This window comes from Ascaphus truei, chromosome 2, assembly GCF_040206685.1.
Source record: "Ascaphus truei isolate aAscTru1 chromosome 2, aAscTru1.hap1, whole genome shotgun sequence".
NCBI classification, from domain to species: domain Eukaryota; kingdom Metazoa; phylum Chordata; class Amphibia; order Anura; family Ascaphidae; genus Ascaphus; species Ascaphus truei.
In genome coordinates, this window is record NC_134484.1 from 29,365,462 (window position 1) to 29,378,044 (window position 12,583).

The window sequence follows — 12,583 nt, forward strand, 5'->3', positions numbered from 1 at the left end:
TCAAAAGTCAGACTCAGTGGTGCCAAGGTATGGGTGTAGCCCAGGTATGCTAAGTAGCATGGGCGTCAACCTTACCCATGCGCCCTGTCCACCGGACAGCCCTTTTGACCGGTCTTATGAACTGTGGGTAACTTGGCTATTCGTGGGTAACTGGTCCAGGAGTGAAGGGGTTAATAACAACATAACCACAGGATTTTTAAAACCAGGGTTGCATTTCTGGCTCTTGCAAGCAAAGGACAATTTCTTTCGTTCCAAGGACAATTTATTTTGTTCTCTTATCCCAGTAAGTGTTGTTTTAAGTGTATTCTGCAGATGTCGTGTGTTTGTCTATCAAGGAAATAAATCACAATTTATTTTGGAACTTGTTCTGTTCAATCAAGTACCCAGAAATATAAATGTGTTGATAAAGTTGGTGTCCATCGTGACACACACCTATGAACAGACCTAGGTATGTTGATGGACATGCTCATATCCTCTTCAGATTATCCTTCAACGTCTCCTGAGGCACTCATGGTAGCCATGTGGATGATAGTGGAGAAGTCCATGGAAATTCCGAAAGTTGGACATTTACTATCGGTGACTACGCACTTTCTAAGGAGTAAGGCTTACCCAGGCACAAAGGATAATTTTGAGAGCTGGGTAGATCAGACCACCCAGATGGTGCAAGAATGGGGCAATCAGGGCAGGATAAGGAAGTTCGGATCGCTGAGAGTCATAAAGGGCCTGCTTTGGCTATTGTACGAGCAATTAGAGAGGGAGAGAAGCTGTCACCCCTGTTTAGTACCTGCAGGCCCTAGAGAGTAAGTTAGGAGCCACAAAGAGAGGGTGAAGACATCTACTTCCAATTTAGGGGAATGTATCACCAAGTTGTAAAGAACTTAGTGGAATTCCTATGGAGGCTTGAAGTGGGAGCAATCTAGAAGATAAAAAGCGAACACACCAATCTCATGGTGTAGTACACTTTTTTTCACAAATAGATCAGGTACAGTATAAAAAAAATATATTGCATTCACAAACAAATGTGAAGAATCAAGTTTATCACAGAAGATATTCTAGAAATGTCTCGCATGTAGCTTCTAACTGGTTGAAAAGCATGATTTCTGCATGCTACGAAGATTCATTTACTAAAATCAAAATGTTACATGGCCAATGCTTCAACCTGCCACAACATTTATAAATATTTTGTTCTTTGGTTTGGCAAGAAGTAGCTGACAATAATACAAGATTCCTTTTGCCAGTATACTATGATGTGACTAAAAGCATATGACAATCCTTTTCAGTTTTTATGGAGGCAATTATATAATGTGTAGAGTGTAGTTTGCCGGTGGTCTGTTCCCCGCAATTCTCTCATGTAAACTCCTGCAAAGTCACCATAAAGTGAAAAAAAATGTGATATGCTACAGGCGCTTTACCCAATTATAAGCAATTCTTATAATAAGAATATCTCATGATATTTGTGATTTCTAAGTGAATAAAATCAAATAATTTGCAAAAAATCAGGTGACGTGCAGTCAAAAATATAAATAATTGTTATTTGCAGCTCAAACCCTTTCTGGATTGTTTTTCTCAATCCCAAATTCACAATGGTCCGGATTTTTGGGAGAGCAGGTATATGTACTGTAATAAGAAAAAACATGCAAAGATAGTGCAATATGTCTGTGAATGATGTGTCAGATGCAGCGGCCATTATTCGATCATTTCTCTGCGCCGTTTTCGTAAAGTCTGCTGTATTCCACGTAGCATTCCCTTGTTAGTCTTCCGTGAAGTCTGTCAATCACATGCATGTTTACCATTGTTGATTTTCCATGATTAATGTGATTGTGATTTGTTTGGGTGCAGTTCTGCGTGTTTCCGCCAGATGGCAAAAGTGAATCCCTTAGCAAAGGACAACCAGTGAGTTGTGTGTAGTCAATTTGCAGGTTTTTAAAAACTAGATAAAAAGAGTGTCCACAAAAGTTATCCATTGTAAATTGACCTTGCTCGCTGAAGACGTTATCAAATTTAGGCATTTCATAATTAAAATCTCCACAGAATACACAATGCTTGTCACGTTATTCTACATTGCTATCCCTGCAATTGTTGAATGGACATCATGTCAAGTCAAGTCATGTAAAGTCCTTATACCAAACCACAATGTAGTTACGCATTTCTCATTTTCTGCAATTAATCCTGGAACAGATAAGAAGGCGACTTTAGCAGAGATTTACGACTATTTAATTGAAAAATATGAATTCTACAAATTTAACTAAACCAACGTGGCTGGAAGCATTTGATAAGGCAAACATTAACTAATGATGATTGCTTTTTTCGCACAGCCTCTCCTCTGGGAGATATCTGTACAAGAGGATATTGGTCTGTGCACCCAGTTTTTGCTGGTATGTTTGCTCATGGGGACTGCAAAAAGAAAAAAGGTTGTTTCATCCATTTAAGATAGATACGTATAGTACCTGTACGTACTTTCCGACCCTGCAGTGTCCAGGTACCCAAACCGGCATCCCAATACAATTGCAATAAGGTGCCGACCGTGACTGAAAACCTGGTGAGCAGCAATCCATGCTACCTGGCCTCGCCTGATCACCGGCTTCAGCAGGCACCTGTCAACTATAATGCTGATTACATGAGTGATCCCGGCTGTTACGCACAGTGCTGTACTCAGCTGACATTGGGTCATCTCCACCCGGTTGGCAACGTATATAATGAAGAAAAAGATAATGCAGACTACATAAGTGACTCCAACTTGTACGCACAATACACCTCTGACATTGGCTCTTTTCCACCTATTTGGTTTGTAATGAAGGTAAATGTAATGTACTATAACTTTAATTCCTCTGGGAGGTCGCTAGATTTTCTGGGTTGGCATGACAGTTATAGAGGTCCTGCACTCTCCCCTCAGGCATTTAAATTAAATGCCGGGGGACCGCACAAAGCCTCCATAATACACTTATAGTACTTTCCCTTCTAGAAACACGTCGTCATGGTAAGCCGGCGTCAAATTACCATGGCAACGTGACGACACATGACCCTGCGCGTCATTTGACGCCGGGGCCGAGCAGGGGGGGTGATGACATGCATATGCTTTTCAATAAAGTTCCAATTTGACAAACACATGTGCGAATTATATATTTTACATTCGGAAGGAGAGCAAAGTTGTATTTTTGTATTATTCGTTTTAACTTTATCATCCTGTACAATAAAAACATTTGAATCGTTAAAAATACTTTTTGTTGTGTGTGTTCATATTTTAAATCTTCTACAGTTCGAGCATTTTTGTATGGCTAAAAGCTAAGGAGCCTCAGAAAGAACTTCTTTCCCATGTACTGTACTGTATACAGTATGAGCTCATATTTTTAATCTTCAAATTATAATTACACACACTTGAAGTACTGTACAGGAATAAAAGACGACAGGTTGAATTGCAATTACATTTTTTAAGACAAGTCGCGATCGCCCACTTGAGTTTCTCGACGGTATTGCAGACAACACTAAAGCAATTTTCTGCACTCGATCAAAACATTAGTAAACTTGCATCTTAACGCGGGAAAATTTCAAGAAATCTCGAACCAACAAGAGGAAAAGGAATACAACCCGTGAAATGATTGGATAATGGCTGCTGCATCGGTATTTTCTTGGTTGTCAAAATCCAACAGGGTGTGTACTCACAAATTCCCAAATATTTTGTGCATATCCATATACAGTGGCAAATGGTGTCTTTGAGGTGTCTGTCTGTATTCCTTAGGTCCACAGGTATAGCAACCTTCATAAAATAAGGTGAAGTACCAAATAGTGTGGACTGATAAAAGTTTTTTTTATGTAGATAATAAAAGATACACTTACATGGTGTAAGATAAAATTGTGCATATAGAACATATTATGGAGTGTGACCGGCTGGGATGTTGGACGTTCTTCCCACTCTTCTCAGCTGGGCTCGTGTTGCTCGTCTCAGTTCCTGCACTTCCGTGTTAGATCCCCGGACAATCTACAGTCGGGCAAGCAGGCAGCGTGGCGTTCAGTGTCCCACTTAGTAATTCACTGTCTTCCATTCAATGTGTTTCACTGGCTCCACCGGTTTCATCAGGATAATATTATTTCATATACCTGCGCTCCCCAAAATCCGGACCAAAGTCACGATAAACAATGCTCCATCTTATGGATTGAAGGGGTGAGATAAGTAATCAAGGCTTGTCTGCATGCTTTATGCCTCTACTACAGTCCTAAAGAGCACTGATTTTGTGTCTTTCATGGTTGTTCTAGTTCAGTCTTCGAGAGCTACCAACAAGCCATATTTTAAAAATGTCTCTAATTAGGTGAGCCAGTATTGTTACTTAATCAACTTCCTTGGGTTTCTTTTGCCCCGAAAACCTATGTTAACATTTCCTTTTAATGTCCTTCAGCATTTGGATAGTTGTAGAAAAATGCCAGAGTCTTCGGAAATAAAAGGTATTTTTTAACCTTCATTTCAGTCAGTGGCCTTCAACATTGGTATATAATTGAAGTAAAACAAAGGCGCGCATCAGAGATTAGCACGACTTTGATATACCAACAAAGTCATTGACTGTACAGAATACGTCATCTTAAAATGATCTGAAATTAAGTTCAATGTTTGATAGATAAGCATGTGTAGGATAGTCTTCCTTCAAAAAACATCACAAGGTTAAAGTTAACTGTGTAAAGCAATAGATCTGAACTACAGGTAATATATTATCTGAATAACAGCTGTGATTGGTGATATTGCCAAACATTTATGCTATCATAACCGTAGATTATGTAAAGTACAGGTTACCGGTAAACTGAATCTTCACATACTGTAAACTCTTCCAGCCTGCATAGTGCCTGGGTACTCAGACCGCCAGGGAATCCAGCTTTGGCTATGGAAAAAATGTGCCCAAAAATATTAAACTAACCAGTAGCACGCCACTACTCAGGACACCGCCCAGACCTCTGCCGTTGGCAGACACGCCTGCTCTTACACCAGGGTTCTCCACCCATCAGAGAGAACCCCACAAGCTCTCTGGAGAGCTGTGATCACTTGAAAAATATATATTCACTGTGGTCACATGGTTCCCAGATGGCACAACAAAACACAACAATCTTAAAATATAATAACCTTGGTGGGTAGCTTTACTGAACATGAGAGCAAACAATCAGCCCGAGAAGAGAGCTATAAACTAATATAATATATTTCATATAAAAATGTACCATACACAACAAAAGGGGTTACATAAAGTCAAATGGTTAAGGTTAAATGGACCCCATATTAGGACCCCATTTGAAATCACAACCTGGTATAGTGTTCAAACGTGCACCTAATCTGAAAAGCCTACTGGCTCCAAGTCAGGTTGTTAGAAACATTAAATCATCTGGCGATATGAAAACACGCCTAGGAATTGTAGGCACATATAAGGGCGGCAAATGCAAGGCGTGCAATCACATCACAAAAGATAAAACTGTTACGTCTTTCGCCACCAATCATGCTTATAACACTAATAACTTCATTAACTGTCTGACAACGCATGTGGTCTACGTTTTACAGTGTAGTTGTAATTTACAGTACATTGGTAAGACTAAGAAACCATTTAAAATGCGTATGTTGGAACACTTGAGAAATGTTAAAAACATACCAAAAACCTTAGCGTAAGGTATGCCCCTCACTCCACTGTTAAAACACTTTAAAGAAGTTCATAACAATGACCCCAGTTGTATTAGATTCAAGGGATTGAAATGTGTACCATTAAATATTAGACAGGGTAATAGAGATCTCAACCTATTGAAACGAGAACAATATTGGATTTACACATTTCAAACTAGGTATCCCACTGGTTTTAATGAGTTAATTGAATTTACTCCGTTTTTTAAATAAATATGCAATGTGAATGTAATGTTCATTTAGTAATTTCATTACGTTTATTGTGTATGTTTTTCTTCTTCTTTCTCTTTGTGAATATAAATCTATTAATGTATATGTTGTATTATAGGCATGTTTGGTATATAACATGCCTTACATCTGAAGTTCAGCAGTGAATGAGTTAACAAACACATTCTCTTGACTTTCTTTAGGATATAATGTCCGCATTGTTGATATTGTATACATAAGTTGCTTTTTATGCTCTATTTTAGTTGATTTCGGTAAGAACTGCTGCCCTTATAGAGTTATGGGTTTCCCTTGGGAGGACACACACGTCTGGACCCAATATGTACTAATTTCTAGCCCGGTAATTGATTGGCTATGGTATAGTTAAATACGCGCTTGTCCTGACGAAGCACGTAGTGCGAAACGCGTAGAGGTCACGACAGGTCACTCTGCGCGTATCCTGACAGGCTGAGACGGCGGTTGCAGGGAGCTTGGGCGGTGGAGAGATCTCTGCGGTGGCGTTATCCGGATCCTTATACGTTCGCCGCGGAACCCGCTCTAGGCTTAAATGTAAGTCTCCGTCTCCCCCTGTCAGTCTCAGGCAGTTGTTTAACTATATTTTAGTTTTAATCAGGATTATTTGTTCTGTTTTTCTTTTGAACACTGCTTTTTTTATTTTCATTTTTATACCGTGTGTTATGTTGCTTGTAGATTCAGGTTTACCAGTTAGAATTGATCTATCCTATGGTTTGTGTTCATTGTAACCAAACCTAGCTTTGTAACGCATTGTACTAAGGTGGGGTTGGATCCCCTCAGTTTAGTTTTAATTGTTATCAATAAACATTTTACCATTTTTAATTTCTGGTGCACATTGTGTGCATTTTTCTTTAATTTCTTCAAAGGTGCCCCCCATTTCCAGGGGGTCACCTTGTTCAGGAGCTGACTGGGGAGACGCTCCGCACACATGCTGCAAGGAGATTTATGTTTCCAACACAATATAGGCCTGCAGCACGAGCGCTGAATTTCCTATATCACCTGTTACATAGAGTCAGCAGCAGTTAAATAAAATAGGGAAGATAAATGTAAAAAGTCCTTATGTCTCTTTTATAATCACTCCCGCATAACAGACCTCGGCATTCTGGTTTTAGCACATAAAAAAAAATGTTTAATCTGAAGTTAAATACTCATAAAAATTGCAATGATGTAAAATAAGTTATAATATCTTCAAAAAAGAGGGAGTTCTTGGAGCAGGGCATTTGGTTACAGGGTTGAAAGGCAGAAAGTTGAGGTCCAAAAGGTTAGTGCAGGGATGGTCCATGGTAAGACTCTGAATAGTCACACCTATTCTCCAAAACAAGTGTGCCAGCAGTAGGCCAGGGCAGAAGTAGATATACAGGAGCCTTTCCTATAGAGAAGGACGCAGACGTCTTAATTCAAAGCGGGGGAATTTTGGAGGGACCAATAGGAGATATTTGGGTGTAATTTAAGAACCAATTAGGGGCAGGGATGTGGCATGGTCTACAGATTAAAATTACTAACCACCCAAAGTGACAGATCGCTCACAGGTTACTACTACCTTATGCATCAGAGTGGTTCCAGATTTTCTGCCATACAGGAAGCTGGCTGGTGGGATCCAAGCGCTATTATGACTCTTTCTGACATAACAGGCATTTATTTAGATTTAGAGACATTAAGACAACAGTGCAAACCGCATCCTTACTCTGTCCAACAGTGCAACACCATACATTTCAATGCAATACAAGATAATGTAATGCTTACAGGTCTGCTAAATGTTAATATTGTCAATGAGAATTTATAGAGTAAATGTCACAAATGTTCTAAATGGCTAACACTTGCAGAAGATCACAAGGAGAGCAGATACTCTGATTCAAACAACATTTACACGTCTTTAAGTCTGTGTTTATACCACTAAGCTATTCCTTCAGTCTGTATCATTGATACACTCTCTCATAACTGGCCAAAGTTTCTGAACAGTGAAAGTGGAAAAATGGAAATTTGGGGCACTCGAAATGAAAGACAAGCCATTCTACTTATCTGTCCGGGCTACCAGTGGATGAAACGGGAATACAGAACCGGTTCTGTACAGCTCTTGTCTTGACCAATCAAGTAACTTGATTTTTCGCAATTTCCCTTTACAGTCTCCCAATACTCCGTTATAATATTAACTTTATATCATGAACTGGTGACTTACATATTATTTTTTTTAATGTTTCCTAGGACAAAAAAACATATTCTTGCCCTGCATGTGAGAAAGCTTTTTCCGATGATCGTCTTATAAAATCCCACATAAAGACAAACCACCCTGGTGAGTTATGAGTTATCTGAAAAAGTATTAGGCAATCTAAAAATGGTATGCAGCTAATGAAAATACCACTTGTGAGCTTATTCAAATGTCTTAGACAGGTCTGCAACTCTGCTTTTCACCATTACAGTATCTCTTAGCATACAGCGCATCCATTGCAGCAAGGGATTCTGGCAAATGACATGCAAATGAACACACAGTGTCTCCTTTTGCTTCAAATCCATTTTGCCATGGACCCCTATAAGCATATGCCTGCTGCATTACACAGCAATTCAGCACAGCCTGGTTTAAAGAAGTGCATAGCCAGTAAACCCACTCACAGACAGCAGTTTCAACTTTTTGGGTCTCATCAGTGTGAGCTTTGCTATTTGCCGTTGCTATTTGAAACTGGGATAGGTTTCAACTACACCTTAGTAAAAATTGTATGAAACTGAATGGCATCTAATTTACGAATAGTAACGGAGTATACGTGATGATTAAAGATGCTAATGCAAAGCCTGACATATCATAATAACGTTCCAGGGAGTATTTACAAACGTTTAGTCATTCTGCTCTTTTGGACTTTTACCATCAAATCCAAATATCCATGTGGTCTAAATCAGTGGTTCTCAAATTCAGTCCTCAAGGGGTTTTACTAGGGCTTGTAGGGTTTTTCTAATTAACACACACTTGGCCTGCCAGGCTGGCGGCGCGTGCAGCTGTGATCCCTGGTCTGCAGTGAACTGCAGGGGAAAAAACGGGGACAGGATGCTGTGGCGGTGGGTCGGCCCTGACATCACCCGGCAGGTTCGCTCTCATTGGCTGAACCGCCGGGGGCGTGGCCAGCGCTCTGTTGCAAGTCCTGAACACAGTTTTCCTGTCTTCAGACAAATCTGCTCGTGCAACGTGGAGGCCAAGGCAGGTAGTGGGCCCCATTGAGGGGCGGTTCTTGTCCCTGCAGCGCATGCCATAGGGCGCACTGCAGCAGGCACTGGGGACCTAGCCTTAGTTATCACTAAAGCAGTGTGGCACAAAGTCCTTCTTCAGTGCTCCAGAGAAGATGTGTGGCCGCTTGTACGGTGAACCAATGAATAAGTAATGTATCATACAGGTGGTTTGTGTCTACAAACGAAGTTTCTTTCTCTCTAGTAACAGAAGCCCTGAGGTTGTTTCGCTGTGCACCGCCAAAAAAGATATGTTTCTAAGTTTACATTTTCCAAGTTGTCTTCAGAATTAAGAATGAATAAAGAGATTAAAAAGAAGATTCTGCATCAAGTAAATTTACCAAAGCCATTTCACAACAGCAATCCTTTAAATCATGCCCCGTGCTCACACAGAACTGCCCTCTCAAATTTTTCTTATGACCATTTTACAAACTTCTTAATTCCTAGAGCTTTGGGCAAATCTAAATTTGAAAAGCTATAAAACATACATTGGCTATTAAAGATTTTAGGCTGCTGGCTTTATTACAGCTCCAGTGTATGTGTCTAAATAGGAATTGTACTTTTAAATAATGTCGTTCTTTGAGGATGTTTTTTTTTTTGCATATAAAAGAAGTTTACTGTTAGAATAAATGTTATTTCTTTAAACAGTGGCAACTTTTACAGAGCTTGGATTTCACATAACAATTTAACATTTAGACATTAATAAAAATATAAAACTGCTGTATACTCCCTTTTGCCTGTTGCAAGCATTGGAAAGCCATAAATGCCAAAGCAGAAACATACCTTCGTCTGTGAATTTTCAGGGTTGAAGATTACTTCTGTGCTTTTCCTGTCACCCAAACTATAATATTACATCTTTTTTACTAGTAATGGCTCGGTGACAGTATATGTTTAGTTACAATATAAATGTAATTTACAGTCTTTTTTTTTTCTAACTTGTTTAAAAGGTACTGTATTGTGTTACATTTATATCGAGTTATGATTGACACGGACCTTCGTCTACACATCAAATTAAAGGATGACTTTGTTAGTCAATGTGAATCCGTGAAGTTGACATATTAATGTACGTGCCAAGACATGGCTGATGTCATTTGTTCTAAGTCTTTTTAGAAGATTAAAGCAAATAAAAATCACTGGTGAGCACATTCGCATGTCTCAGACAGGTCTTCAAACCTGCTTTTCACCATTATTTATTAGCATTCAATTGCAATTGAGCACACAGTGTCGCCTGTGACTTTTTATCCATTTTAACATGGCCCCTATAAGCATATACCCTTAAGGCTAATTCTCATACCTATCATAAGGTACTTACAGTAGCACAGTTTAGTTGGCCTACAGTATGTAAGAAAAACCAAAATATTGTAACCACAATCCCCAAATTAATTTTGTTATGATTGCGTCTTTTGTATTATGTTATCCACTTAGTTGAAAAATGTGCAGAAGTCACAGAAGTCGTCAATAAAACACATCACTAGTAACATATAGAACAGTCATACTTCGTTTTAGAATCACTGGTGAAAATGCACAGTGGTACAGTTATATAATAGTGTGTCACGTTGTAAAATACTGTTTTCTATGTGTCTACAGTGAAGACCATTTAAGTTATGAATTAATGGATGATTATTATTTTTTTTTATATAGATATTTCTACAAGTCTCATTTCAGAGGTTCTTGGCCGTAAAGTTCAAATGAAAGGTCTAATAGGAAAGCGAGCAGTTAAATGTCCATATTGTGAGTCATATTTCATGAAGAATGGCTCAGATCTACAGCGTCATATATGGGCTCATGAAGGTGATGTATATTATTTCTTTATTTTTGTTTGTAGCATCCTCATTATTTCCCCCCCACTGCCTGGCACATAAGTCCTGGTAAGAGCAGGCAGTGCTAGGGTTAATAGTTAGCTGGTGAGATCACATCACCTCAGTTGCTGAGTGTAGCAACTTACAGGCACAAGTCCGGGCTTGTGGAGCTGCTAGAAAAGGGGGAGGGATAGTTTGGCTCCTCCTGCTGTATGTCTAAGTGGGTTCTGCAAAAGGTAGTTAGTTGATCCCTCACCTAGGGAAGTGCAGGTTCACCCCTCACCTAGGGGTGAGTGAACTGGGAAAGTGTAGACTGCCTGGGAGCCTCAAGCTCCTGAGATGTACAATCAAGGGCCAGTGAGAAAACACAATACCTTTCCAAGTGAAGATCAGGAAGAAGGAGTATTCTGGTATGCAGGTTGCTAGGGACTACAGTAGGAAGCCAAAAGGAGACCGCTCTGGCATAGGAGGTTGTTGGAGCCAACTCCTTGTTAGGTGTGGACTTGAGGTGGAATAGAGGCTAAAGCCTGCATGAAAGTCCTTATCTGAATGAGAAGGATCAAGAAGGGAAATTGCCCTACAAGGTACATTAGGAAAACCTGCCTAATGATATGTCCTGTGATAGGCTGTGTGAGTCCACTGTGTATTAAGAGAGTGATCAGTGATCCTGTGTAAGCCTAGAGCTGTTGTGCCTGTTAATAAAAGTTGCAAAATATCCTGGTGCCCTATTCTTTATCCTGTACTCACAACCACCAACTATCCTCCATTACAGCCAAGGCCTGAACCTGCCACAGGGAACCCTGAGATCACAGGTAATTGCCTGCCGAGCTAACACTCTAATCCCATCAGTAGTGGGGCAGAACCCTGTTCACACATGTACACCCTATCTCCTGCTGGCGGGGGGTGGGTGGGCTAGGGGTGTTACATTTGGTGCTCAACATGGGGCTATTGGAGTGGATATTCTCAGCGTGGCTGGAGAGGATATTTCCAGCATGAGGTACTGGAGTGATTTCTGAACTTTGGGGTTCGGGTTTGGATCTTTTGGGACCCCAAAACGGAAGGTATGCAACAGTTTTGAACTGTGGCACACAGGACTGTGATTTCACGAGAGCGTGGGTGAAGAAACAATGGAGGTAGACGGTTCCCGCCAAAATCTGGACGACCGTGTGTCCATTTTGCAAAATACAGAGTCTGCTTTTGGAAATCTATTGTGGTGTGGCACAAAAGCCATGACCCTTTCTGTGCTGCCTGGCACACCTGGTTCCACCAGGGGGAGGAGACAGTGAGGATATCATGATCATGTGTGTGGCTGCGGACGCCGTGACCGTCCCCAAGATCGGGGAGCCTGTGATAACTGAACAAGTCAGGATTGTGATCGGTGCTGACTGATGCTTGTGCAGAACAGGAGTCCTGTACCAATTCGATGCCCACAAGGTTGCCCCAGGTGCGAGCATTGAACCTTGTTATGATGGGTGCACCCTGTCTCCTGAGCATAAGGGAAAATGTATGGCTAACCCTGGAGCTACTCCGTCTATCGCTGTTGCCGAGATGTCCTACCCCAGAGGATGTGTGCTGTTTCCGGGGCTCCGGGAGCAGAATATGTTTTGCCTGAATCGAGTTCCATTCCTGGGAAGAGAGAGGACTTGCCTGTCGCTGGAGCTGAGCGAGAGAGCCCTGGAGTGGAGGTTCC

The 12,583-nt window shown here is 40.6% G+C and overlaps 1 protein-coding gene across 3 annotated transcripts in view; it reads left to right on the forward strand.

Annotated features, from left to right (window-relative positions):
* ZFAT (zinc finger and AT-hook domain containing) overlaps positions 1-12,583 on the forward strand; it is a 295,248-nt gene that overhangs the window by 156,354 nt on the left and 126,311 nt on the right. For all 3 annotated transcript variants that reach the window (XM_075581826.1, XM_075581827.1, XM_075581828.1), the window contains 2 exons: positions 8,087-8,174; positions 10,736-10,885. In XM_075581826.1, the coding sequence (XP_075437941.1) occupies positions 8,087-8,174; positions 10,736-10,885 (238 nt within the window). The remainder of the gene's footprint in view (positions 1-8,086; positions 8,175-10,735; positions 10,886-12,583) is intronic.